Genomic DNA, 26,168 nt, shown 5'->3' on the forward strand with positions numbered 1-26,168 from the left:
GCTGTGAAAGAAAAGGGCTTGGTGGGTGACAGAAGCAGTGTTCGGTTTCCCCTTGCTGTGATGAAAATATTCTAAAATGGATTATGGTGATAGTTACACACTCTGAATATGCTAGAAGCTATGGAACTGTACACTTTAAATGGGTGGACTGTATCTCAAAAAAATGGTTTTAAAATGCTGTTAATTTACTTTAAAGGCAGCATGATGGACTGGTACGCTGGACATGAATTCACTTCTGTCCCTAACTTGGTGACTTTACATAAGTCATTTGCCTGCACCGGACTTCTGTTGGCCAAGTCATTTCCCCTTTCTGTTTTATAAAGTTGGTTTTAATTAGATATTGTTAATTTTGTTTGGTATGACAAAAGTATTCTATGACTTCAAGCTGAGACACATTAGAAAAGGAAAGAAAAAATACCCAAGGAAGAAGAGGAAAAAAAGATAAAAGACAGTGGGGAATAGCAGCTGTGGTGAGAGCAGCAACCAACATGAGGACCACAGGCATTGAGGTGATATGGAGGATACAAGAGCATCGTATGTCCCTTGAGTGTAGTCAGTGTGGGGACAAAATGCCCAACTCCTGAACGAAATGCCACATCATAGCACAGAACTATGTATAGTTCTTAATATTTAGCAGAAATGTTAAAATGTGTATTTGAAAAAATAGCTGCCACAAAAATGCTTTCCCTGCACATCACTTTCAGTGGGAAATTCAGATGAAGATACCAGTCTTATTACGTCGCATTTCAGTGCGCTCCGTTACAGACACAGGTTAGTGCAAAGATCAGGAATGCAAACTTTCCTTGGTTAAAAGCACCTGAAGTGCTCTTAGGCCAGATAACTATTATATTCATAGTCTTTCCTGCATTCACCAGTGGGTTCCCAAAGTGCATCCAGAGAAACAGAAAGGCATAAAGCTTAACTAATTACATTTCAGGTTTTATTTAACAGATGAAGAAGTGCAATAAATGCCCCATCAACACTTACTGTGTTCAGTCTGGTGCATATTCATATCTATCTCTGGTTTTGAAACCTAAATAAATCTAGAGCTCAGAGGGTACTGTGTATTATGCGTGCTTCAATATAACCCTAAGTATGTGAACTGCAATTTGGTGTGAATTTAAATCCTCTACAAATCCACACTTCTATGAAAGTACCTGAAGTTAGGGTGAAAGCAATAGAGCATTGAAAATGCAGCCAGTTTCTTCTTTAGTTCTGAAGTGATACAAGGAACATATCCTCCCAAGGAAAAAAAAGATAAAGCTCCTTCTGTGCTCCCCTAATCCCCACCCATATTTCTACATACACCTGAATCCCCTTTAATACTAGGACAGGGTCTGGGAACATCTGATATCCTCAGATACATTTCTGGAGGTGAGGGAGTTTCCTCGACCTAGAACAGTTCTCCAAATTAACAATGCAGAGAGGAATGCATCATCATCATCATCATCATCATCATCACCACCATCATCATCATCATCACCATCATCACCACCATCACCACCATCACCATCATCACCAACATCATCATCACCATCATCATCATCATCATCATCATCGTCACCACCACCACCACCACCACCACCACCACTGTTCCCTAGGCCAGCCAGGGAAGTTGCAGCTAGGGGGAAGCAGGGAGTCACCTGGTGGTATGAGGGGAGGAGGTATTCCAGCCCTGCTGAGGGAGGGGGCTTCAAGGGCTGGCCTGGAGTGGACACTGTCAAGATCTTTCGGCAAGCAGAGGCTCCTGTAATGACAAGAGCACCTGTTACCTTTGCATCATGCGCCCAGACACACCTTGTACCTATCAGCCACTCTGCCATTCAGAAGGGCCTTTACAAAATAACTAAAAGTGGGCTGGTCATTCAGACACTGGGTCCCTCTGATGGAATGCAGTAAGAAGTGCAAGCACCACCCAAAAGTGGTCTGGTCAAGCCATTGAACTTAAGTCTGTTCAAGCCTTTGTATCTAACATCCAGTTTGCAGGAATTTAGGGAATAGAAGAACAAGTTAACATCATGAAGAAGCAAATAAATTCAGGATGTAGGACAATCCATGGGGCAATAGATCCAGTTTCTTCCACAAGTTAGTACATGAAAAAGAAGATGGAGAGTAGAGGAAGCAGTTACATAAAGAGACTGAGGAGAAAGAATGTAATGTGGTTAGTACTATGGACTGAATTAATTGTTGAAGTCCATATGAATCCATATGTTGAAGTCTTAATCCTCAAACTTCAGAATATGACCATATTTGGAGATTGGGTCTTTCAAGAGGTGATTAAGTTAAAAATGAGGCCATTAGGGTGGGGTCTTAATACAATCTGACTGACATCCTTATAAGAAGAGGAAATTTGGATGCACAAAAATACCTGGGACATACACACACAGAAAGAAGACCATGTGAGCACACAGTGAGAAGACAGCTATCTATAAGCCAATGAGAGGGGCCTTAGGAGAAACCAAACCTGCTGACACCTTGACTTTGAACTTCTAACTTCCAGATTGTGAGAAAATAAAATTTCTGTTGCTTAAACCACCCAGTCTGTGGCATTTTGTTATGGCAGCCCTAGGAAACTAATATAGTTAGGTATTAAATGATGCTGGAATATTGTTAATTTTGTTGGGTATGACAAAGGTATTGTTATTATATGGTTATTATATTTTAAGTGTGCTTATCATAAGGTTATTGTCATACAGGGTATCATGTGGGGTCTCTGGTCCTGCTCCCCACATAAGAACACAGGACATGGTGAGGCCAAAAAGGAACACCCACGGAGCAATAGATAGGGGAGTCATACCACTATATTCTCGCTGGTGGCTTGGATAGAGACACAGAGAGCAGGAGCCACACGATCTGCAACCTGCCGACCACTTCACTGCCAACCAACCAACCCCTTACTAACTGCAATCCACCGTGCTAACTGCAATCCACGCTTGCCAGCCACCATCTTCTTGCTAGCCCCCATTTTGTGCTAGCGTAGCCACGGCAGTTATATTAGTGGCCAATGGCTCACTGGTTACAGCTGACGGCCAACTAGCCACAGCTGATGGCCATGCAATCACAGTTGATGGCCATTTACTACCTGAGTGAGCACCTTTCCGTGTGAGGCTGAGAGCCTGGAAATTGCACTCCTGGTTCTGTCCCCACAGTTATTATGTTTCTTAAAAGTGTTTTTATTTTATTTTAACTGTCTTTAATGAATGACAGTTGTGATGATGCTTCCTATCATTGCCCCTAAATCATTAGCTGGTACTATGGAAACTCTCATGGACAAGGCATTCTTGTTTGATCACAAGCGAGAGTAGGAACTCACCCAGTGCTTCAGAAGCCCCCTCCACTCTGGTCCAATCTACTGGGGCTCTCCTAACTCACTCAGTTTATGCTGGGCACAAATGTTACAGAAATTAGACCTGGATGGATATTTGCTGGTTGAAGGACTTCTTTTCCACCAATTACAACAGATGGGTTATTAAATGTGTTAATGTACATGCAAAGTAAGGATACTAAAAACGTACAAAAAGGTGTGTTCATTAGTAACTAACGAGTCTTCTCTACTCCATCTAGGTCTGTCTAGGCAAATTTTTCCTTTTTATCTCTTTTCTCACAAATTCTACTTTTCCCCATAGAAAATTCTCCTTGATTCCCTAGCAGATAAGTAGCGTTGGCTCCTCAAACTTTGCCTTATGTTTATTATTAGTTAGAATTTTTGGTCTTGTGATGATGATCCTATTATAAATTATACAAAATAGCAAGTTCCCATCCTATTTAAAGCATTTAAGCTATAAGTAATTTGAATCCCTGAAAGCCTCTGGCATTTGAGCTTTTTTATATACAAAAGCTTTGTGCATATTATTTCCCTCTTCATTAATGTATTTGGGGCTCGTTGATTGCATTAAGTTTCCTGTTAAAATGAAATGCTGAATTTAGAATGGTGGATACCAAAAGAAACCTTAAGTTAGATTCTTTGGTTTTATTTCTTATTGGAGATTATCTTTAATTGGATTATTTGTCTGTCTTTCTGATATTTTCTTTCCCTTGGGAGTACACTATTTCTCTAAGAAATAACATTGTTATTGGTTAAAATTCATATTTAGTTTCATACAGATTATTCCCTATAAGAACCTAGTAATACTCCACACTTGCATTTAGGTTATAGATGAGAGGTAGGCAAACATTTTCTGTAAAGGACTAGAGAGTAAATACCTCCATTAATACTATTCAACTCTGCCTCTATTAGTACAAAAGCAGTCACATACATCAGTAAATGAGAGAGTGTGGCTATGTTCCACTATGTCCAATAAACCTTTATGGACACTGAAACTTGAATTTTGTAAAATGTCCATGGGCCATGAAGTATTATTTTTTATCCCTCCCAATAATTAAAACATGTAAAAGTCGAGCTACTGTGTCGATGAGCACATGACGGTTCTGGGAGGAGGGTGTAACCAGAGGGGTGGGGACGCTCCATGCCCCTCCTCCCATACCTTGCTCTATGCATCTCCTCCATTGGTCTGTTGCTGAGTTACTGACCTCCCCCAGGGAAGAAGGAATCCTGCCAGCAGACTGCCTTTGATTTGAACTGCAATTCTTCCCAGAATCCCCAGCCTGCTGGCCTACCCCATCAAGATGTTGGATTTGCCACAATTATGTGAGCCAATTCCTCAAAACAAATCTTTCTCTATAATAAATACATACATACATACATAAATAAATAAATAAATATAAAAGCTATTCTTAGTGCACAGGCCATACAAAAACAGGCAGTGGTCTGGATTTGGTCCATGTGCCTTAGTGTGCTGACCTCTATAATAAATATTATATACAGAAACTCTCAATAGATTATTTACAATTTTAGAAAATGAAATACAGATTCAAGGATAGTAACATCCCATTGATGATGGTAAAGAATTTCCCACCATAGCCTCCTGAATATTGAGTATACCACAGTGCAGCAAGCTACGTATAATAAACACTCTAAGAAATTCACATTTCTTCCTATAGCCCACGCTGATTCCTTCATTTCAAAACATGTCAATCCAATTACCTATATGCTGCCACATATGGAGCTCTCATTGATATCTCAGAGTTTTGGGTCTAAAATGGACACTTGAGACTCTGCTCCAGCCCCCTCTGTTTCTTCTCCAGTCTTCTCTAAGTCCACACATGGTGCCCACATCCTAAAAGTCACCTCAATTCCTCTTACTGCATCTCATTAGCAAGCTTGCCGGATCTCCAGAGTGGATGTTGCTGGATGTGCTCACTTCTCTGTAACTCCATTGCCCTCCCAGCTCAGTCTGTCACCATTTCTTGCCTGGATTGCTACAATGAGCTCTCAATCCATCCCCTTTTACTCCATTCCCCACAGATTTCCCACTACAGTGACAGAGTGGAGTAGTTGCAATAGAGCCCATTATGGCCTACAAAACCTAACATATTTACTGATTTAACAGAACCCAGATTTTGTTAGTCCATTGTGGCCTTCAATGTTAATCCACGACACTAGAACAGAATTTATTCTTTATCAGAGCCTGCTTTCTCCACTAACAGTTTTCGGCTAATGCAGTTTCCTTTTTGTCTACATGAGCAAATGCAGTAGAAATCACACCTTACTCACATTTAATTTGTGAAATTATTCTGTGCAGCAGATTGAAAGATCCCATTTTATCAACAGGGAAACTCAGACTCAGAGAGGTTGTGTGATATGCCCAATGTCTGAAAGTCAGCCCCCCAAAAGACTTGAATCTAGATCAGTGGCTCCACACTCAGGTCCATCTACCACCCCATGGTGCCTTGCTCTCACAGCTGTGCACAGGCCACAATTAGACAGACTTGGGCTGCTGCTAATTAGAATGGCCTAATAGAAACCCTAGTGCATCATCACCTTGGTTCCATACTGCCTAAGTGTTCCCAAGACAGTCCTCTGGGGGCTGGGTTGACGGAATGTTTTTGTCTGCTTGTTCCTAGGTCATGTGTGAGAGAATCTCTGTTCGAGGTTTTGGTTTTCTACAAATTGCACCAAAATATCTACTGAATTTTGAAGAATTAAAATGTTTAATATACTGCAGTACAGCAAGCTACATATCATAAATAGCATGAGGTTTGCATTTTGTATTATCTGTAGGGAACTGTAACTATTTAATAATGTGTCTGTGTGTGTGTGTGTGTGTATGTGATAACATAAGGCAGTTACATATAGAGATTTGGGAAGAAAACCTCTACCCTAAAGGATAATTAAAAAAAACTCATAGAGGCCTGGTTTCAATTAAAATATAATTATATGTAATCTCCTGATTCTCAAAATAAATTTGAAAAATTTTGACAAATATATGCCCTATCTACATTACTATTCATAATTTTAACACCTTCATGATTTTGAATTTATCATTAAAAGATAAGGAAAATAAATAAAGCCTTTTGTTTAGTTTGTGACATTTCTTTTACATGTCCAAGGTGAACTTTTCACTGTATTAGATAATTTTGCCTTTTTTTACCTCTTTGTACCCTTTCATTCACCCTCTTTTTACCCAAATTTATTCGACAAGTCTAGTCAGATGTTCAGATGTTTTTGTTAATAAGTACTTTGTTTTACCAAAAGAGCAGCACAGTCTAACACGTCATTTAAAGTGCCAGAAGTGACTTAATTTCTTCAGCAAAAATTTAGCTCTAGTGAGAATTTGATAAATTCCAGGTTGCTGCATAACTAGATCCCATAATATTGTGCCTTGACTTAAATCTGCCCACAAACTGTAAGGAGTGTGGTATTCTCAGAATATGGAGGTTAGAACAGTGAAACTGACTCTCATCACTCTAAACAAGTAAAGACTGAGGTACGTCTGTCGCCTCAGGGACACAGACCTGAAGCACGGTCCCATTCTGAAGAGGCCTGAGTGCTCTAGACGCACTGAACTGCCTCCAAGATTACTATTTAGAATAGAATCTTATATTTAGACTTATATTTAGAGTAGATTTTAACTGTTTCAATACATTAGTGCAGTCTTTTTAAACTTATTGGGGTGACAATTGTTAGTAAAATTACATACATTTCAGGTGTACAATTCTGTATTACATCATCTATAAATCCCATTGTGTGTTCACCACCCAGAGTCAGTTCTCCTTCCATCACCATATATTTGATCCCCCTTACCCTCATCTCCAACCCCCCAATCCCCTTACTTTATGGTAACCACTAAACTATGGTCTGTGTCTATGAGTTTTTGTTTCTCATTTGTTTGTCTTGTTCTTTTGTTGTTTTTGGTTTATATACCACATATCAGTGAAATCATACAATTCTTTGCTTTTTCTGTCTGACTTACTTTGCTTAGCATTATACTCTCAAGATCCATCCATGTTGTCACAAATGTTCCCATATCATCTTTTCTTACCGCCGAATAGTATTCCATTGTGCATATATATCACAACTTCTTTATCCATTCATCTATCGAAGGACATTTTGGTTGTTTCCATGTCTTGGCCACCGTAAACAAAGCTGCAGTGAACATTGGAGCACACACGTCTTTATGGATAAATGTTTTCAGATTTTTTGGGTAGATACCCAGGAGACAGATTGCTGGGTCATATGGTAATTCTATTCATAATTTTTTCAGGAACCTCCACACTGCCTTCCATAATGGCTGCACCAGTCTGCATTCCCACCAACAGTGTATGAGGGTTCCTTTTTCTCCACAGCCTCTCCAACACTTGTTACTTTTTGTCTTCAGGATGACAGCCAATCTGATTGGGGTGAGGTGATATCTCACTGTGGTTTTTATTTGTATTTCTCTGATGATTAGTGATGTTGAGCATTTTTTCATATGTCTATTTGCCATTTGTATGTCCTCCTTGGAGAAATGTCTCTTCAGGTCCTCTGCCCATTTTTCAATTGGGTTGTTTGTTTTTTGTTGTTGAGTTGCATGAGTTCCTTGTATATTTTGGATATTAGCCCCTTATCGGAGGCACTGTTTGCAAAAATCTTCTCCCATTCAGTTGGTCGCCTCTTTATTTTGTCAATGGTTTCTTTTGCTGTGCAGAAGCTTTTAAGTTTCATATAGTTCCATTCATTTATTTTAGCTTTTACTTCCCTTGCCTTTGGAGTCAAATTCATAAATGCTCTTTAAATCCAAGGTCCATAAGTTTAGTACCTATGTTTTCTTCTATGCAGTTTATTGTGTCAGGTCTTATGCTTAAGTCTTTGATCCATTTTGAATTAATTTTGGTACATGGTGACAAATAGCAGTCCAGTTTCATTCTTTTGCATGTGGCTTTCCAATACTGCCAGTACCATTTATTGAAGAGGCTCTTTCCTCCATTGTAAATTTTTTGCTTCTTTATCAAAAATTATCTGTCCATATTTATGTGGTTTTATTTCTGGGATCTCAAATCTATTCCATTGGTCTATATGGCTGTTTTTCTGCCAATACCATGCTATTTGGATTACTGTAGCCCTGTAGTACAAGCTAAAGTCAGGGAGTGTGATACCTCCAGTATTGTTCTTTTTTCTTAAGATTGCTTTGGCTATTTGGGGTCTTTTGTGTTTTCAAACAAATCTGATGATTTTTTGTTCTATTTCTTTAAAAATGCCATTGGGATTTTGATGGGGATTGCATTAAATCTATATATTGCTTTGGGCAATATGGCCATTTTAACTATGTTGAGTCTTCCAATCCATGAGCACGGAATGTCTTTCCATTTATTTGTGTCTTCTTCAATATCTTTTAAAAATGTCTTATAGTTTTCAGCATATAGGTCTTTCACATTCTTGGTTAAGTTTATTCCTAGGTATTTTATTCTTTTTGCTGCAATTGCAAAAGGAATTGTATTTTGTATTTCTTTTTTTTTAGATTGCATTGTTAGTATATAGGAATGCAATGGACTTTTGTACGTTGATTTTGTAGCCAGCAACTTTACTGTATTCGTTGATTGTTTCTAATAGCTTTTTGGTGGAGTCTTTAGGGTTTTCTATATATAGCCTCATATGTAAAGAGTGACAATTTAACTTCTTCATTCCCAATTTGGATGTCTTTTATTTCTTTCTCTTGCCTAATTGCTCTGGCAAGGACTTCCAACACGATGTTGAAAAGCAGAGGTGATAGGGGACAGCTCTGTGGTGTTCCTGAACATATTGCAAAGGCCTTCATTTTCACCATTAATTATGAGATTAGTTGAGGGTCTGTCATATATTGCCTTTATTGTGGTAAGGTATTTTCTTTCTATACCCATTTTATTAAGTGTTTTAATCATAAATGAATGTTGTATCTTGTCAAATGCTTTTTCTGCATCAATTGATATAATCATATGATTTTTGTCCTTTATTTTGTTTATGTGATGTATCACATTGATGGATTTGCGGATGGTTTTGTTGAATCATCCTTGTGCCCCGGGGATGAACCCCACTTGGTCGTGATGAATAATCTTTTTATGCATTGGTGTATGCGATTTGCTAGAATTTTGTTTAGGATTTTTGCATTTGTATTCATCAGAGATATTGGTCTGTAGTTTTCTTTTTTTGTGTTGTCCTTACCAAGTCTTGGTATCAGCATGATGTTGGCCTCATAAAATGAGTTAGGGAGTACTGTCTCTTCTTCAATGTTTTGGAAGCGTTTCAGCAGGATTGCTATTAGATCCTCTTTGAAGGTTTGGTAGAATTCACTAGTGAAGCCTTCTGGCCCCGGACTTTTGCTTTTGGGAAGGTTTTGGATGACTGATTAAATTTCGTTACTGGTGACCGGTCTGTTTAGATTTTCCAGTTCTTCATGGTTCAGCCTAGGAAGGCTATATGTTTCTAAGAACTTGTCCATTTCTTCTAGGTTATTGAATTTGGTGCAATATAGTCCTTCATAGTATTCTTAGATGATCCTTTGTATTTCTGTGGTGTCCGTGATAACTTCCCCTTTTCCATTTCTGATTTTGTTAATTAGTGTCTTCTCTCTTTTTATCTTACTGAGTCTAGACAAGAGTTTGTCAATTTTGTTAATCTTTTCAAAGAACCAGCTCTTTGTCACAGTAATTTTTTCTATTGTCTTGTTGTTCTCTATTTCATTTAGTTCTGCTCTGATTTTCATTAGTTCCTTTCTTCTGCTGACCTTGGGTTTCATTTGTTCTTCTTTTTCTAGTTCTTTAAGGTGTAATATGAGGTTATTTATTTGGGATTTTTCTTGTTTCTTGAGATAGATGTGTAATGAGATAAATTTCCCTCTTAAAATTGCTTTCGCTGCATCCCAAAAATTTTGGTAAGATTTATTTTCATTGGCATTTGTTTCTATGTATCTTTTGATCTCTCTTCTAATTTCTTCTTTGACCCGGTCGTTCTTTAAGTATGTTGTTTAATCTACATGTATTTGTGTTTTTTCCTACTTTCTTTTTGCAGTTGATATCCAATTTCAAAGCCTTGTGATCAGAGAATATATTTGGTATGATTTCAATCTTCTTAAATTTACTGAGGCTGATTTTATGTTCCCATCTATGGTCTATCCTTGAGAATCTTCCACGTATACTAGAAAAAAATGTATAGTCTGATATTTTAGGATGAAGTGATCTATATATGTCAATTATGTCCGTTTCATCTAATGTGCATTTAGGGCTGTTATTTCATTATTTATTTTCTGTTTGGATGATCTATCCATAGCTGTCAATGATGTGTTTAAGTCCCTAGTATAATTGTGTTTTGGTCAATTTCTCCCTTTAGTTCTGTTAGTAGTTGCTTGGTATATTTCGGCACTCCCTGATTGGGGGCATAAATATTGATGACTGGTATGTCTTCTTGTTGTATAGTCCCCTTTACCATTATGAAATATCCATCTTTGTCTCTTGTTACCTTTTTCACCTTGAAGTCTGTTTCTTCTGATATCAGTTTCACCTGATTTTCTCTGGATACCATTTGCTTGGAGTATCAATTTCCACCCTTTCACTTTGAGTGTATCCTTATCCTTGTAGCTGAGATGTGTTTCTTGGAGACAGCATATGGTTGGGTTTAGTTTTTTGATCCAATCTGCTACTCTGCCTTTTTATTGGTGAGTTCAGTCCATTTACATTTAGGGTGATTATTCATATGTGAGGATTTCCTGTCATTCTATATTTAGTTTTCTGGTAAGGCTGTATCTCCATTGTTTATTTGCCTTTTTGTTGTTGTGTAATATTTCTGTGTGGTGGTATTTTGTGATGTTTTCCTCTGTTTCTTTCTTTATTGCAGTATATATTCAGTTCTGGATTTTTTTTGAGTGGTTACCCTTAAGTTTATGTAAAAGAAAGTTTGATATTTAGAGTATTCCATTTTCTTCAGCACTCTTACTTTCTCCATTCCAATATTCCGGTTCAGGCCTTTACTCTCACCCTTTTTATGTTCGGGTGCCACAAATTGTCACTGATGGTGGTCAAATAGCCTCGTTCAGTATTTCTTATAGTGCAGGTCGTGTATTAGAAAATTCCCTCAGCTTCTGTATGTCTGGAAAGGTCTTTATTCCTCCTTCACATCTAAAGGATATCTTTGCTGGATATATTATTCTCGGCTCACAATTTCTCTCTTTTAATTGTTTGAATATTTGGTTCCACTCCCTCCTGGCTTGTAGCATTTCTGCTGAAAAATCTGCTGATAATCTAATGGGCTTTCCTTTGTAGGTTACTGTCTGCTTTTTCCTGGCTGCCTTTAGGATTCTTTCTTTGTTGTTGATTTCAGACAGCGTCAATACAATGTTCCTTGGAGAAGGCCTATTGGGATTGAGGTAATTAGGTGTTCTATTTGCTTCTTGGATTCGAGGATCCAGTTCTGTCCACAAGTTTGGGAAGTTCTCATCAACAATTTGTTTGAATATATTCTCTGTTCCCTTCTCTCTTTCTTCTCCTACTGGTATGCCCATTATTCTTATATTGCTCTTTATGATGGAGTCAGAAAGTTCTTGTAGAGTTCTTTCATTTCCTTAAGTCTCAAGTCTCTTTCTTCTTCCATCTGTGTCATTTCCAGGTTTCTATCTTCGATGTCACTGATTCTTTCCTCCATCCGGTCAACTCTACTACCTAAGCTGGCTATTTCATTCTTCATTTCTTCTATTGAGTTCTTAATCTCCAGAAATTCTATTTTGTTCTTTTTTAAACTTTCAATCTCTTTCGTAAAATGGTCATGGTGTTCTTTGATTGTGTTTCTGAGTTCATTAAACTGCCTTTCTGTGTTTTCTTGCATCTCATTGAGATTTTTCAGGACTGCAATCTTGAATTCTCTGTCATTTAAGTCACATATTTCCATATCTTTAAGTTCCTTTTCTGGAGACTTTTCACTTTCTTTCTGAGCTGTCTTGTTGCCTTGTTTATTCATGACAATTACTGATTTATTATTTCTCTTCCTAGACATCTACAGGAGTGGTTTATGGAAGAGGCTGTTGGTAGAATGTTTTATTTTCTCTCCGACTGCAGCCTTTTTCTCTCTCACACATGGCAGTGCTATGGTTTCTGGCACTATTCCAGCTTCTCTCACACCGGGGGGATTCCCTGGGAGATGGGCTTCTCCTCTGTTAATAGTTCACCTAGGTCACAGGGCGCAGTGTCCGTGTGTGTGTATGCGGAGAGCTTTTGAAGTTCCAAAGCTCTTCCTGCACCAGATTCAGTGCCTGTATGTTTCAGCAGTTCTGTTTACTCCTGCAGGCATCTGCCCAGATAGGTGGGGCCAGGGGCGTGGTGAGTTGTGAGAGTTGGCCCAGAACAATGGCAGCGACCATCACCACAGCCAGTTCTGCTTCCACAGCTCCCTCCCCTTTGCCAGAACTAGTAGGGCTGCAGATCTCTGTCTGCAGTCCACAGTTCTCAGAACAGCAAATATTCTGTTCTTTTGATCTGACACTGCTACTGTTCTGCTTCTAGCACCGGGCAGGTGGGGGCGGGGCGAGCCCTGGGAGGGTATGGAGGGGTCGGCTAGTCTCAGTGCCTAAAGCTTCTGTTCTCTGCTTGGCAGTGAGTGCTTAAACCACCGTTTTCAACCCTCTTCCCTCAGTCCCTTCTCCACGGTCTCTGCTGTGAAGGTTGGGCCCAGCTGTGTTTTATCCTGTCTCCTCAGACCTGTGGGCCATCAAGGGAGCCCTAGCAGTCCAAGTTCTTCCCTCTCCCACAGCTGCAGTAGTTCTGGGATGCAGCAAGCTCGGAGCACTGAGCTAGGTCTGCATCTTGCACCCGTGTAGCTCCGTCTCCGCACTTCTCCCTTCCCTCCTCCTCTGCTCACACGATTTGCTCACCTTTAGGTGAATTCAGTAGTGGGCCTCTTTGTCTTGCCTGTCTGCTGTTCATGGAATCCTTTGTGGAGTTATAGTTGTTCGATTAGTTGTAAATTCCAGGGGAGATTTACAGAGGCTCACCTCACGCTGCCATTTTGATGACGTCTCTGTCTTTTCTTTTTTTAAAAGGAACAAATGCAGAAGTCAAAATAAAAAAGCAGCTCAGTAACAGGAAATTTAATATGAAAATTAATTATATTTAAATCATTCATAGAGATAATGTTAAAATAACTCGGAGCCCCCACACAGACTCTACTTTGCAAAGGTCAACCAGCTGTTATTTTGGGAAAACACTGTTAGCCTTTTTTCAATATTTCTTAATATCATTTTCTTGTTTCCAAAATCTTATAATAAACTCTAGTGGATATAACACCAAGTAGTTAATGTGGATTTTATTCAGAGCACAGTACTTTGGATGTAATTTTTTCTGTCACTAAATTTTATTTATTGTTTTGGTCTATAAAAAACAAAGATTTGGGCAAAATGTGAATTCATAAACTTATTTAGTAATATTTTCATAGATATTGAATCATAGTTATAGGCTTTGTATATTATAAAACTTTTCTTAACCTTGTTTGAATGGAAAAAATTTTAGAACCTGTACCAGATATAAATATATCAAAATATAAGTGTGTAAAATCAATTTATTCACGTTTAGGGACCTAAAATAACAATGGATAAATATTAGAGGAATAATAATAACAGGTGCCACTTACTGAATACTCTCTTGAACTCTCTGCTGTACATTTCTTACTGGTAACGTAAATATACAAAGATCTGACAATTAAGTTCGTGAACTTTTGTTGCAATGATGTTACTAACTTTTTTTGACACCAGACAGATTATTCATGATGAATTTGTACAATTTGGACAAACAGTTAACTATTTGGAAGTGCTGAAAAGGATGCATGAAAAATTTGGACGACCTGAACTTTTCACCAACGATTCATGTCTCTTGCTTCACGACCATGCACCAGCTCACAGGGCACTGTCTGTGAGGGACTTTTTAGCCAGTAAAGAAATAACTGGATTGGAACACCCTCCCTACTCACCTGATCTTGCCCCCAATGACTGCTTTCTTTATCTGAAGATAAAGGAAATATTGAAAGGAAGATATTTTGATGACATTCAGGACATCAAGGGTAATATGATGACAGCTCTGATGGCCATTCCAGAAAGAGTTCCAAAATTACTTTGATGGGTGGACTAAGCGCTGGTGTCGGTGCATGGCTTCCCAAGGGGAGTACTTCAAAGGTAACATAGTGATATTCGGCAATGAGGTATGTATCACTTTTTTTAGGACGAGTTTGCAAACTTAATTGTCAGACATAATTATCCCTGTTATACATATTCAGAATCAGAGGCTCACAAAACTAGTGAATTAAGTCAAAACTCAAACCCAGTGCTCTTTCATTCCATGCTTAATTTGAAGCACAAAGAGTGGCAAGGATTATAACATACTTATTTTCATTCTAGCATTTTGAAACTCACAAAACATATATTACATTTTATACTTATAAATGGAAAAAATTTTAATGTTCATTTTCTGAATTGCATTGGGAACAAATTATATACTAGATAAAAATATGACTCAAAGATAGAATAAAAAGAAACTGAATTCAAGAAAATTATCTTCAAGAAAAATAGTAACAGGTCAAGGCACAACACTGTTACTATACAACAACTAAAAAAGTCAGATAAATAACTAAAAGCACACTTCTAAAGACATTTCCAAAGAGTTGAGGAAGCAAAAACATTAAATTAACTAAAATTTCTGAGGGCTCCAAACACTCTTCAAAAGTGAGCAGTCTGTCACCAGGTACTTTCTTCCCAGAGAGCATTTGCTGACTATGGGCTGAGGATATAAAGGGTCTCCATAGTCTCTGTGGGAAATTAAGTTCCCCTTCAGTAACAGGCCTTCCTCAAACACAGGGCTGGCCTCCTCAAAACATTAACCCTGTGGAAGTCACCTTGCGAAGGTGGGGACAGAAAGCAAAGCTCAAAACTTTTGAAGGTGAGATTGAGTCTCTCACTCTTTCAAAACTGAGGAGACAGAAACCTACTATGCTTTAAATCCATAGTCCAGGAGAAAATACCTGAGAAATGAGAAATAACCAGAGGTTACCCAAGCCTTATTAAAATTGCAATCAATAAATAGGTGGTAGAGGAGGGTAAACGGGATCAAATATATGGTGATGGAAGGAGAACTGACTCTGGGTGGTGAACACATGATGTGATATATTGATGATGTATTACAGAATTGTACACTTGAAACCTATGTAATTTTACTAACCATTGTCACCCCAATAAGTCTTAATTAAAGAAAATAAAAAAGTAAAAAAGGCACTAATAAAAATCGCAACCAGCCCCAAACCATCTCAATACCTGTTAACACTGAGGTGATCAGCCCATCATTTTCACAGAGTAAATCCCTCCAAGGACGATTCCTTGCTGGTGAAAGATATTATCTGAACCTATACAATCTCTTTATATACAATTTCTATATATAATAAAAATTGCTAGATACATGAAGAAATAGAAAAATGTGATAGAAAAACAAACAATAGATACAAGCTCACAATCTCAATATGGATTTAGTAGACAAAAATTAGATGAACAAAACTGATGAAAAGATAGGGAATTTCTTCAGAGACTTTAAATGTATTACAGAGATTCAAATGGATATACTATATTTAGAACACAACAATTTCTGAAACTAACAACACACTAAATGATTTGACACAAACTGGGGACACAGAAGACAGGTTAAGTAAACTAAACATAAGTCAAGAGAAAGTATTCAAATTAAAGAGGAGAGAGAGACAAAAAGTGGACAAAACAGAGCACAGAATAAGAGACATGATGGAAAAAAGGGAAAAGTCTAACCTACATATGATTTGAGTCCCAGAAGCATAAGAGAAAGAGAGAAAGGGGGTTAGAAGCAATAGCTGAAGAGCTATTGAGTGAAAATTTTCCAAGGCTGATGAAAGATATCAACCCACAGACATAAGAAACTCAGTGAATCAAAAGCAGGACAAATATAAAACCACACCTAGGCACATTATATTCAAACTGTGGCAAGCCAAAAACAAAGAGAAAAATTTTAAGTCATCCAGAAGAAAAAGACATGTTACCTTCAGAGATGCACGACTTTCCACAGGAACTATAAAAGTCAAAAGAAAATGGAATGAGAGTGTAAAGGCAAGGCACTGATTGGGATTTGCAACACACACACACACACACACACACACACACACACACATTTTGACAAAACTTATATGCAGAATGTATAAAGAACTCTTACAAATCAGTAAGACAGACAATACAATGAAAAAATGGGCCAAAGACTTGTAGAGGCAGTTAGCAATGGGAGATAATACAACTGGCCAAAAAAAGGTACTCAACGGGCCGGCCCGGTGGCTTAGGCAGTTGGAGTTCCATGCTCCTAACTCCAAAGGTTGCCGGTTCGATTCCCACATGGGCCTGTGGGCTCTCAACCACAAGATTGCCAGTTCGATTCCTCAAGTCCCGCAAGGGATGGTGGGCAGCGCCTCCTGCAACTAAAAATTGAACATGGCACCTTGAGCTGAGCCGCCATTTAGCTCTCAGATGGCTCAGTTGGTTGGAGTGTGTCCGTCCTCTCAACCACAAGGTTGCCAGTTCGACTCCTGCAAAGGATGGTGGGCTGTGCCCCTTGCAACTAGCAACAGCAACTGGACTTGGAGCTGAGCTGTGCCCTCCACAACTAAGACTGAAAGGACAACAACTTGACTTGGAAAAAAGTCCTGGAAGTACAAGTGTTCCCCAATAAAGTACTGTTCCCCTCCCCCAATAAAATTTTTTTTTTTTTAAAAAAAGGTACTCAACACCATTTGTGATCAGGGAAATAAAAATTAAAACCACAATGATGTACCATTTCATGTACCATTTCACAGTCAAGAGAAGGACTAAAATAAAATAGACTGACAATACTAAATGTTCATATGGATGTGAAGCCATAGATATAGATATATAGATATATGTTGCTGGTAGGGATATAAATTGTTTAGAGTATATAAACAGTTTGAAAAACTGAGGGCCGGCCCGGTGGCCCAGGTGGATGGAGCGCCACTCCCCTAACTCCCGAAGTCCAGCGGTTGGATTCCCACATGGGCCAGTGAGCTGCACCCTCTACAGCTAAGATTGTGAACAACAGCTCTCCCTGGAGCTGGGCTGCAGTGAGCAGCCAGAAGTTGGCATGGGCTGCTATTTGCCACTATGGGCTACTGTGTACTGCCATGAGTGGCCGGCGGCCAGCGTGAGTGGTCGGCAGCCATCGTGAGCGGCCAGCAGCTGGCGAGAGCTGCTGTGAGTTGCTGTGACCGGCTGACCGAGGACTGGTGACTGACTGCCTCAGCCGGGGGAGCTCAAGGCTCATAATACCAGGATGGGCTAGGGAGCTGTGTCCTACACAACTAGACTGAGAAACAACAGCCTGAACCGGAGTGGGGGGCGAGGGGAGGCGGAAGAAAGGGGGGAAGAAAAAAAAAAGAAAAACTGAATGTAAGTAATAAAGCTAAACATATGCTGAATCTGTTACCCAACAATTTCACTCTTGAGAATACAATGAAAATAAGAGCTTATGTTTATCAATAGACATGAATAAGAATGTTCACATCAGCACTATTCATAATAGCCCCCACTGGAAGCAACTCAAATGTCCTTCAGTAGTGGAATGAATAAATGAACTATGGTGTACTCACACAAAGGAACACTGGAAAGCATTGAAAAATCACAATACATGCAACAGCAATGAATAATCTAAAAAACATAATGCTGAGCTAAAGAATCAGATGAAAAGAATATGTACTGTATATGAAGTTCAAAAACAAGTCCAACTAAAATATGGTTTGAGAAATTATAAGAGTGGTTACCTGTGGGAGTACTGACTGGGAGGAAACAAGAGGGATATGGGCTGAAAATATCCTATATCTTGATCTAGAGCAGCGATGAATGGTGTTCTCCCCTAACCCCTGCCCCTAGAAATATTTGGCAATGTCTGGAGACATTTTTGGTTGTGACATCTAGGGAGCGGTGTTACTGGCATCTAGTGGGTATAGGACAGGGATGCTGCTAAATGTCCTACAACGTGCAGGACAGTCCCCACAACAAGGATGTATTCAATCCAAAATGTCAATACTGCTGAGCTTGAGAAATCCTGCTTTAGATGATGGTTACATAGGGGTGTACTTATGCAAAGTTTATTAAGCTGTACACTTCACAGGGATACACGTTACTATAAATTATAACTCAAACAAAGTTAAAAGCAGAATGTCGCAAAAATACCTATAGCTCCTCACTGAAATTTAACAAACTTACGTAGAAACTTTATTTCAGTTTTACAAATATTCTAATTTACTAAAGAGTCCTAATGACCTGAATTTGCTCACAATTACATTGTCAGGAAGAAAAGAACTCTTTATGTACAGTCCCCGTTAAATGCAGAGAAGTATCTATACCTTTCCAAATAGCGGAAGATGTATGAATTAGTATCTGGTTATCACTAGAAATGGATATTTGTAGAAACACAATAAAGGTATTTGGTAAAGTCCACAAATCTGGGATTCTCTTGGGGCCATCAGAAGATAAATGGAGAAAAATATACATGTGCTTTTAAACAGTAGTCTAATCTTGGTTCCAAGGATAATAACTTCTTGTCAGTAATTACCAACAAATTAGGAAATATACTAGTTTCTTAAATCTCATTATCACCCCACCCTGAGATACAAGTCTTACAAGACAGGGTGAGGCATATCTTTCATAAATGGAACATCTAGTATAAGCCTGTGTTGATCCAGCCAATGGCCCTAGAAGGATTAGAAGTTCTGGATGTTTTAGACTTAGAATTATGGCACCACAAACTTATGGTTCTAGCTCTTGAGCAAGTACTGTTCAGTTAGCATCAGAGGTGAGAAGGGCACACATGCAGACAAACCAGAGAACAAAGCATTCTCCTGTACTTCACTGTTGGGCTGAGGTGCACAGTGTACAACCCAGGCCCTCAGGAAATTGAACTGCTAGGTAGCTTTCCATGAGATGCCCTTGTCTAACATTTAAATACTAACATATACCTACAATTTAGAGTAAAATTAAATAATAACTAGAAACCAAGCACTTCAAAACCAGAAAGGTTAACTGGCTTTAATAATCATTAAAATAACTCAAGCAAAATATCAGAGTTGGGCAATAGAGCATCTTACTCATATTTCACAAATGATTCGCCATGCAAATTGCTAGATCACATCTAATCACTTGGATTACAATCAAGGTAATTTATTCTATGCATTTATAATCATGTAATATTACTCTGAGCACTCAAGTCACATCAAACTTTGAGAATGGCTGCTACAAAAGCGCATTCAACCATACTATGAACTGATGCACCCCATGTAGCAGTTGTCGAAACTCTAGAGCTGCTCAAGGTAACATCAGGGACCATCTCAGATAATGCCAACTATTCAATGACTCACACACATTGTACTAACTGCTGAGCTCTGACTCAGAGTGAACCCGATTAGTTGCTGACTGACACTATACGTATTTGAATAGAAGCTCACATTGTGAGTCACCTTGTAGTGTACTGACAACCAATCCACAATATTCCCAGTTGGACAGTGATTCACACTCTAATCATATCGGCGCCTGACTTAACACATGTGATTTCCAAACTAAGTTCTGCTGAACTGGCTTGGGAGCATGCTAGAAAGTCACTCCCTGCTTAATGCCCTGTATTTCTGTCTAAGAACATGTGGTAGGTATACACAGATTCAAAGTCAAGGATAAGATATCTAGCTCACGCCCTGGAGAGAAACATGGTTTCCTTCTTCAAAGATGCAGGCACAGTTCCTAGAAATGCTTTCCCTGGAAGACACACCATTCCTATAAATAACTTTGTGAGGCCAGACGCTCACTTGAAAGTTCCATGTAGTTCCTAAACTGCTCATGTGAGGCCTGGAGCTTTAAGCCACTAGCTGCATCTGTCAGTGGAAGGTGAACGTCACTGCCACATGTAGAAATGAAAGAAGAGTAGGATTTTAGAAACTGATATTCAGGCACCTGGAATGAAAACAGTAACCAGGCTATTGCTCTAAAATAAGAACGTTCCCCCCCCCTTTTATTCTTACTTGTCCACAAAATCTGGAATAATAAAATCTTCTGTGTAATTTTGAAGGCCTTTCCTAAAAAGCTCTCTGATTGGAAAAACCTGCAAAACCAGCAGGAAGGAGATTTTAAGAATTTAGGAAAAGCTCAAAAATGATTTCTAATGTTAAACTGCTACAGGGGATTAATAGAATGTGCAGCCAAATGTTTAGTTCAGTTGATACCTTAAACTCTAATGCTGGCTCTGTCTCTAGATCTGATACCTTCCCGTAAGCAAGTCATGTGCTCACATCATCTGCTGTAAGGGACCACGATGAAGCTGTGAGACCACATTACTGTCTGGTCTTTCTTGTGTTGGCAGTCACACATGCTTGTATATTTCCCCCTATATAATATCTCCTGGCTTCCATTTGTTAAAGGTTCATAAAATCTTTAAGTAAGCAAGAAATCATCAGTGTGGTGTTAAAGAGCTCTGGGGAGCAACTCAAAAGACTGAATTCTAATCCTATTTCAGCCTCTATTTAGCTAGAGAGCTCTGGTGGGGGCCTTTACCACCCCTGAATGTTTCCTCATGTGTAAAGTGAAGAAGGTAGAATAAGTAATCTGACTTTTATCATTCTAAATTCTCGATATCAAGGGTATCTTGGCTAAAATGTTTGAAATCTTAGAGACGTTAGCATGTCTAGCACTGAAGGTAAGTTTCCACATCCTCTTAAAATTAACTCAGTACAATATTTTAATGCAGATATACATTGGATATTTTTGTGTATACCATGACCTAATGTGTATCTTTAATGCATATCTGTTTTACAAAGTGAAATATGTTGAAGATTAAAGATAACTTTCTTAAAATGATGTTTGAAGCTTGTATATAAATATTTCATAATTATTTGAAATAAAAAGCGTTCAGATGATTTAGAAATGAACTGTATTTAAATTTAGATATTGACAGAAAAAATGTACTGTTTTTCTAATTTTCATGATGGACATTTTCTATTTCAATATGTATAGACTTTATAGCACACAAAAATATGCATTTTTCCTTATCTTTTTGTATTTTGATATTTGGCCAATTTAGCATCAACATAATTAATAAAAATAATAATAACTTTTCTTTGGTATGTACCAGAGCTTTACTGTATTAACTTACTGAATTCTGGCAGCTATCCTACAAAGTAGGTACTTTTTTTAATCCCCAATTTGCAGATGATAAAACTAAGGCACCAAGAGGTTAAGTAACTTGCCTAGGGTCACACAACCACCAAGAGGTTAAGTAACTTGCCTACGGTCACACACCACGGCTGGGATTTGAAACCAGACAGTTACAGAGCCCAGGAATCTTATTCGTTAGGCAATATTTCCTCTCATATGAGTTAACTGATAAGTGATACAAAAGAGGCCACTTAATGAACAGATAAACAGGATGAGTCTGAGTAGAAAATTAGGTTATGAACAGAAACTAAGAATTTACAGATAGAGTCATTTCATTACAAATGTCCTTGCCAAGCCGGGAAGGAAATCAGGCCGTTTTGTGAACTCGGACCCTTATTTAGTTAATTCCACAACCTGGAACCACTAGAAGTGAAATGAAGCCAAGCCACGTAGGGGCCCTACAACCTGCGCCCCGGAAGAGGTAGACTGGCCCAAGGAGAGATTGGTGCAGGAGCTCCCTGCTTTCCACACCCGCGGGGCACTTCGAAGTCCCGGTGGACAAGTGACTGCTTCAGCTAGCCAGTGGGCGAGGGGAGGCCCACTCACACCCACGGTACCCACTGCATTTGGAACTTCACTTCAGCTTGGTCGGGGTGGGTTAGGGTGGACAAAGAGCCATTGGGCTCTGCCAGATTCTGAGAAGCAAGGGCTATGAGGAGAGATTTCCCCTCTAGCGCTCTTCTCCGGGATAGAAATTCTGCTTCACAGTCATTCCCTTCATTCCGCCGTCGGTGGTGCGGGGTGCAGCAGCAGCATCCTGGGATCCCCCACCGCGCCCCCCTCTCCTTGCTTCGAGCACTCTTCACGGCCCTGTCCCGCCTGCCGCAGGGGTCGCTCACCGGCCCTGGCTCCTCGCCAGGGTTTTCCTCGGTCGCTGGCGAGTCTGGGAGGCTGTCAACCCACTCCAGTCCCTGCACGCCGTCTCTCTGAAGGCTCTTCCCCCACCCACTCCCCGACACCGAGGATAGGCAGGTCGCAGAGCACACGGATTCCACAATGCCCACTCCTTCCCGCCCACTCCCTCAGAAGCCAGAGGGCAGCTAGGCACACAGGCCTCCCCCGCCAGCACTCACCGCCCCCGGGCGCACAGCCTCTTCCCAGGCCCCTCCCACGTCCATTCTCCTACAGTTGGGGGAGGGGAGTCGCGCCGCACACCGACCCCGCAAAACCCAACCCCTTCCCTGCGCGTGTTTTCTCCTTAGGTCCCTCGCCTGCCCACCTCCTACCGCCCTTCCAGTCTCCGCAGCCTGGGCACCCAGACTCCTTCCAACATCTCCAGAACAGCTCTGTGAGTGCGGAAGAGGCAATCGCCCGTGTTTGTTAAAGAAAACGCCCGCTCAACTGCCTTGGCTAAGGCAAAGGGTGGGGAACAGTTGTGTTCATTCGGTTTTCAAGAGCGTAAATGCCGACACCAAGTCAGACTCTTCAGGGTCCGTGTGAGGGAGCCCACTCCCGGCCCTATCCCTCCGTTTCGCCGCCTGACTTGAGGTTCCGCGATTCAGGGAGTGGTCTCCGCTTCCGTTCTACCTGAGTTCAAGCTGCCCGCCTCGGGCGCCTGGCCCCTTCCTGGTCCATCTCGCTATCCATTGAGAATACCAACGTTCTCACCAGCCTGGAGTTTCCCAAATATACATTGGGTATCAATATGCATTTTAGGCTTTAAGGGCTGGGCTCTCGCATTCCCTACCCATTCACTGACCCTTGCCACAAAGACTGAATCATGAGGACACATTGGCAGACCCAATAGAAGCTGATCCCCACTGAGACACCGTCACACTCTAAGCCCACACACCTCCAAAATACGCACTAATGTACGCGGCTGGACCCACGGAGGAGGCGACTGACCCGCACACGCTCTCGCCTCCGCGGCGATGATGAGAACGCCAGGTCCTGCCCGGAGTGCGCGCCTGGCTTGGCCCCAGCCCAAGGCCTTAGGGCGAGTTCGAGAAGGAAAGGGGTTGAGGAAGCGGGGTACTCACGATTCCGCCGTCCGCGGGGCGAGCCAAAGTGGAAGCTCCCGCAGGCTCGCCGCTGTTGGCCGTGCGCATGCGTCCCGTGTGTGCTTTATTTTTATTACACCAAGTACTGTCCTTTCTACGTTCTCGATTGCTCTCCTCGGCTTTCCTCTCCTTCTGGCTCTGGATCTCTTCCTTCTCCCTCTTCTCTCTCCCTGTCCCTCCCTCTACTCTGTCTCCTCCCCGCCTCCTTACTTCTTCCCCTCCAGGCAAAGCCAAGTCTCCCTTCCCTCTGGCGGCTGCGCGCTCAACTGCGGCAGGGGCTGGCGGGCAGTAGCCCCAGGCAGAACCCAATCCGCTCTCGGACTGTATCCCCCACCCCCTCTTTTAGCCCAGGGTTAGGAAATACAGAGAGTGTGGGCGCGATGCAGTGCGGGCGTTGAGGGCTCCTGCAGAGCCCCTTCAGCTACCCCTTCGCTCCCGCGCGCGGGGACCCAGCCAGATTCCAAAGTGCGGGAATGCGTGCTACGACTTTGTGAAAGAAGGGGGCGGAGAATGGTGCGAGTATATTGGCTGTGCGCCGCGCTCGGAGGGGTGCTCCGTCCCTGGAGAATCAGGCTGTGGACTGCCGGTCCTCTGGAGGGCAGTACCCCGCCTTCTCCCTTTCCCCAGGGTGCTTCTCTGAGCTCTGCTCCCGCCCCACCCTGGTGCAGCAGCGGTCTCTGGCTGTCCCGCCCGCTCAGGAAAGAGATTCCTCGCCCTCTTCCAGCCAGCCCGAGCCTGAGGCCCCACCTAGTTGAGGGGCGGGCGGGGCTAACTTCCGACTCCGGATCCTGCAGAGACCCTAGGCTGCTGCCCTCCGTCCCCAGGGGAGTCCGGAATAAGGGTAGACCCAGAGGGTGGCGGAGGAACCTTGTCGCCAGCTCTGCGGGCACGAATCGCTGCGTGTCGGTATAGCCCCCAGTGTGTCCTCGGGAGAGAGACGTAGTAGGACATCCTGGGACGTGCGCCGGAGCTCGGAGGGCTAAACTGAAGCTGGAAGCTGACCTGACATAAAAATAACATCACGTCATTTCCTCCTCGGCCTCTTCAGCCCTCAGAAGCCTAGAGGGCAGGGGAGTGGGCGAGCGACGAGGGGGCGGAGGCGAGTCTAGGGGAGGCTGGAACCGGGTGGGAGGAGAGCGGCATGCAGAGAGAGTTTGAGAAGCAGCCTTGGGAAGGACGAGGGTTTTCTCCCGCTTCCATGGATCCTGGAAGGAAATGGCCCAAAAAGAGTAGCTTCGAGGGTCTCCTGCGGGAAGGTGGTGTCAGGCGAGTTGCCGCGACCTCCCCACCTCCTCTTGCTGGAGAGTGTCAGTGGAGCTTAGGAAGGAGCCGGGGATGCTGGCGTCCAGGTGAGGCCAGGGATGGGGCGTGATGAAGACAACGGTACTCACGGGAATGGACGAGCGCTGCCTGGCTCTGGCGTCTTCTTCTCTGGGCAAGCATACCCCTGGGGGTCGGCCAGGCAGTGTCAGAACTGCGCCGAGCACGAGCGAGAGGGGTCCGGCAGCTTCTCGTGCCTCCCGCGAGAGCCCAGCAGCTAGCAGGGCGGGAGGCAGGAGGGAGAAGTCCGCACACCGCTGGGGAGCCTCAGGAGGGAGTCTTCCGAGAAGGTGAGAGAAGAACCGCGCGAGACCGGAGAGCGTGCTAGAAAGGAGGCTGAGCAGCTTCGGGGCTGCGGGCGAGTCTGGGAGCTCTGCAGGGCCAGCGGCGGGAAGGACAAGAGGTGGGGAAGGAGAGAAACAAAACCACCATTACTGTTCGGTCCAGCTAACGACTGGAGAAAATGTGCACTTAGTACCATTTACTATAGCATTTTGAGGCATGACTTTGGGGATGCAAGGTCGGTGAGAGCAAAAGGAAAGGCCTTTGGTTAGATTCTCTCCCCCTTTCTCTCCTCCCTCTTTCTTCACCCTTCCGCATCTTTCTTTTCTCCCTCCTCCTCTTCCTTTTCTAACTCCCTACTCAAAGTGTGGTACTTGGATCAACAGCTTTGCTAAGTAGGAGCTTGTTAGAAACGCAGAATCTTGGCTCCTACCCAACCTACTGCGTTAGAATCTGAGCATTAACATTCGTTCAGACTCTATGTACTCTAAATGTGAGATGCAGTGCATGGAAGGGTCTGTGTTCACATCTCGTGATTCTTTAGAATTTGGATATAAACCTCCTAGATCGCTTTTGCAACTCTTGTTCTTCCTCTCCCTCTTCTCATCCTCTCTTCCCTCAGTCCTTTCCCACCTCCCAAAGTGCCTAGAGCTCCACCTGCCAGAGGCACAGAAGGTGGATTTGGTTTCTAGTTTCCATTGGGATAGGTGTCTAGGAGAGACTCGGATAGTGGGGGAAGACTGAGGGATCCCAGACCCACCTCAGGCTGGGGGGAGAAAAGGCCTGGCCGAATTGACTTTAGTTGTTTAGTTGTGCTGGGATGGGAGCCCAGGACTGTGTTGGATCCCTTAACACAGACCCTCTTTCCTCACTCCACGTGTCCATCTTATTCTCTGCAACACAGGCCTTTCCACCTTCCACTTGTTGCTTAGGAGACCTCAGAGGCCAGGATGAAAGTACAATC

General features: G+C 41.8%; 1 protein-coding gene across 8 annotated transcripts in view; it reads right to left on the reverse strand.

Annotated features, from left to right (window-relative positions):
* RGS20 (regulator of G protein signaling 20) overlaps positions 1 to 25,134 on the reverse strand; it is a 123,988-nt gene extending 98,854 nt beyond the window's left edge. For 2 of the 8 annotated variants that reach the window (XM_074318798.1, XM_074318799.1), the window contains exon 1: positions 23,582 to 25,134. In XM_074318798.1, coding sequence (XP_074174899.1) covers positions 23,582 to 23,650 — 69 coding nt within the window. In that variant the 5' untranslated portion in view covers positions 23,651 to 25,134. Of the gene's footprint in view, positions 1 to 1,643; positions 1,746 to 23,394; positions 23,416 to 23,447; positions 23,552 to 23,581 lie in introns of those variants that run through there. The other 6 variants (XM_019729827.2, XM_074318800.1, XM_074318796.1 and 3 more) reach the window with 6 other exon arrangements.
* Between the last annotated feature and the right edge of the window lie 1,034 nt (positions 25,135 to 26,168).

This window comes from Rhinolophus sinicus, linkage group LG14 (assembly GCF_036562045.2).
Source record: "Rhinolophus sinicus isolate RSC01 linkage group LG14, ASM3656204v1, whole genome shotgun sequence".
Classification (NCBI taxonomy): Eukaryota; Metazoa; Chordata; class Mammalia; order Chiroptera; family Rhinolophidae; genus Rhinolophus; species Rhinolophus sinicus.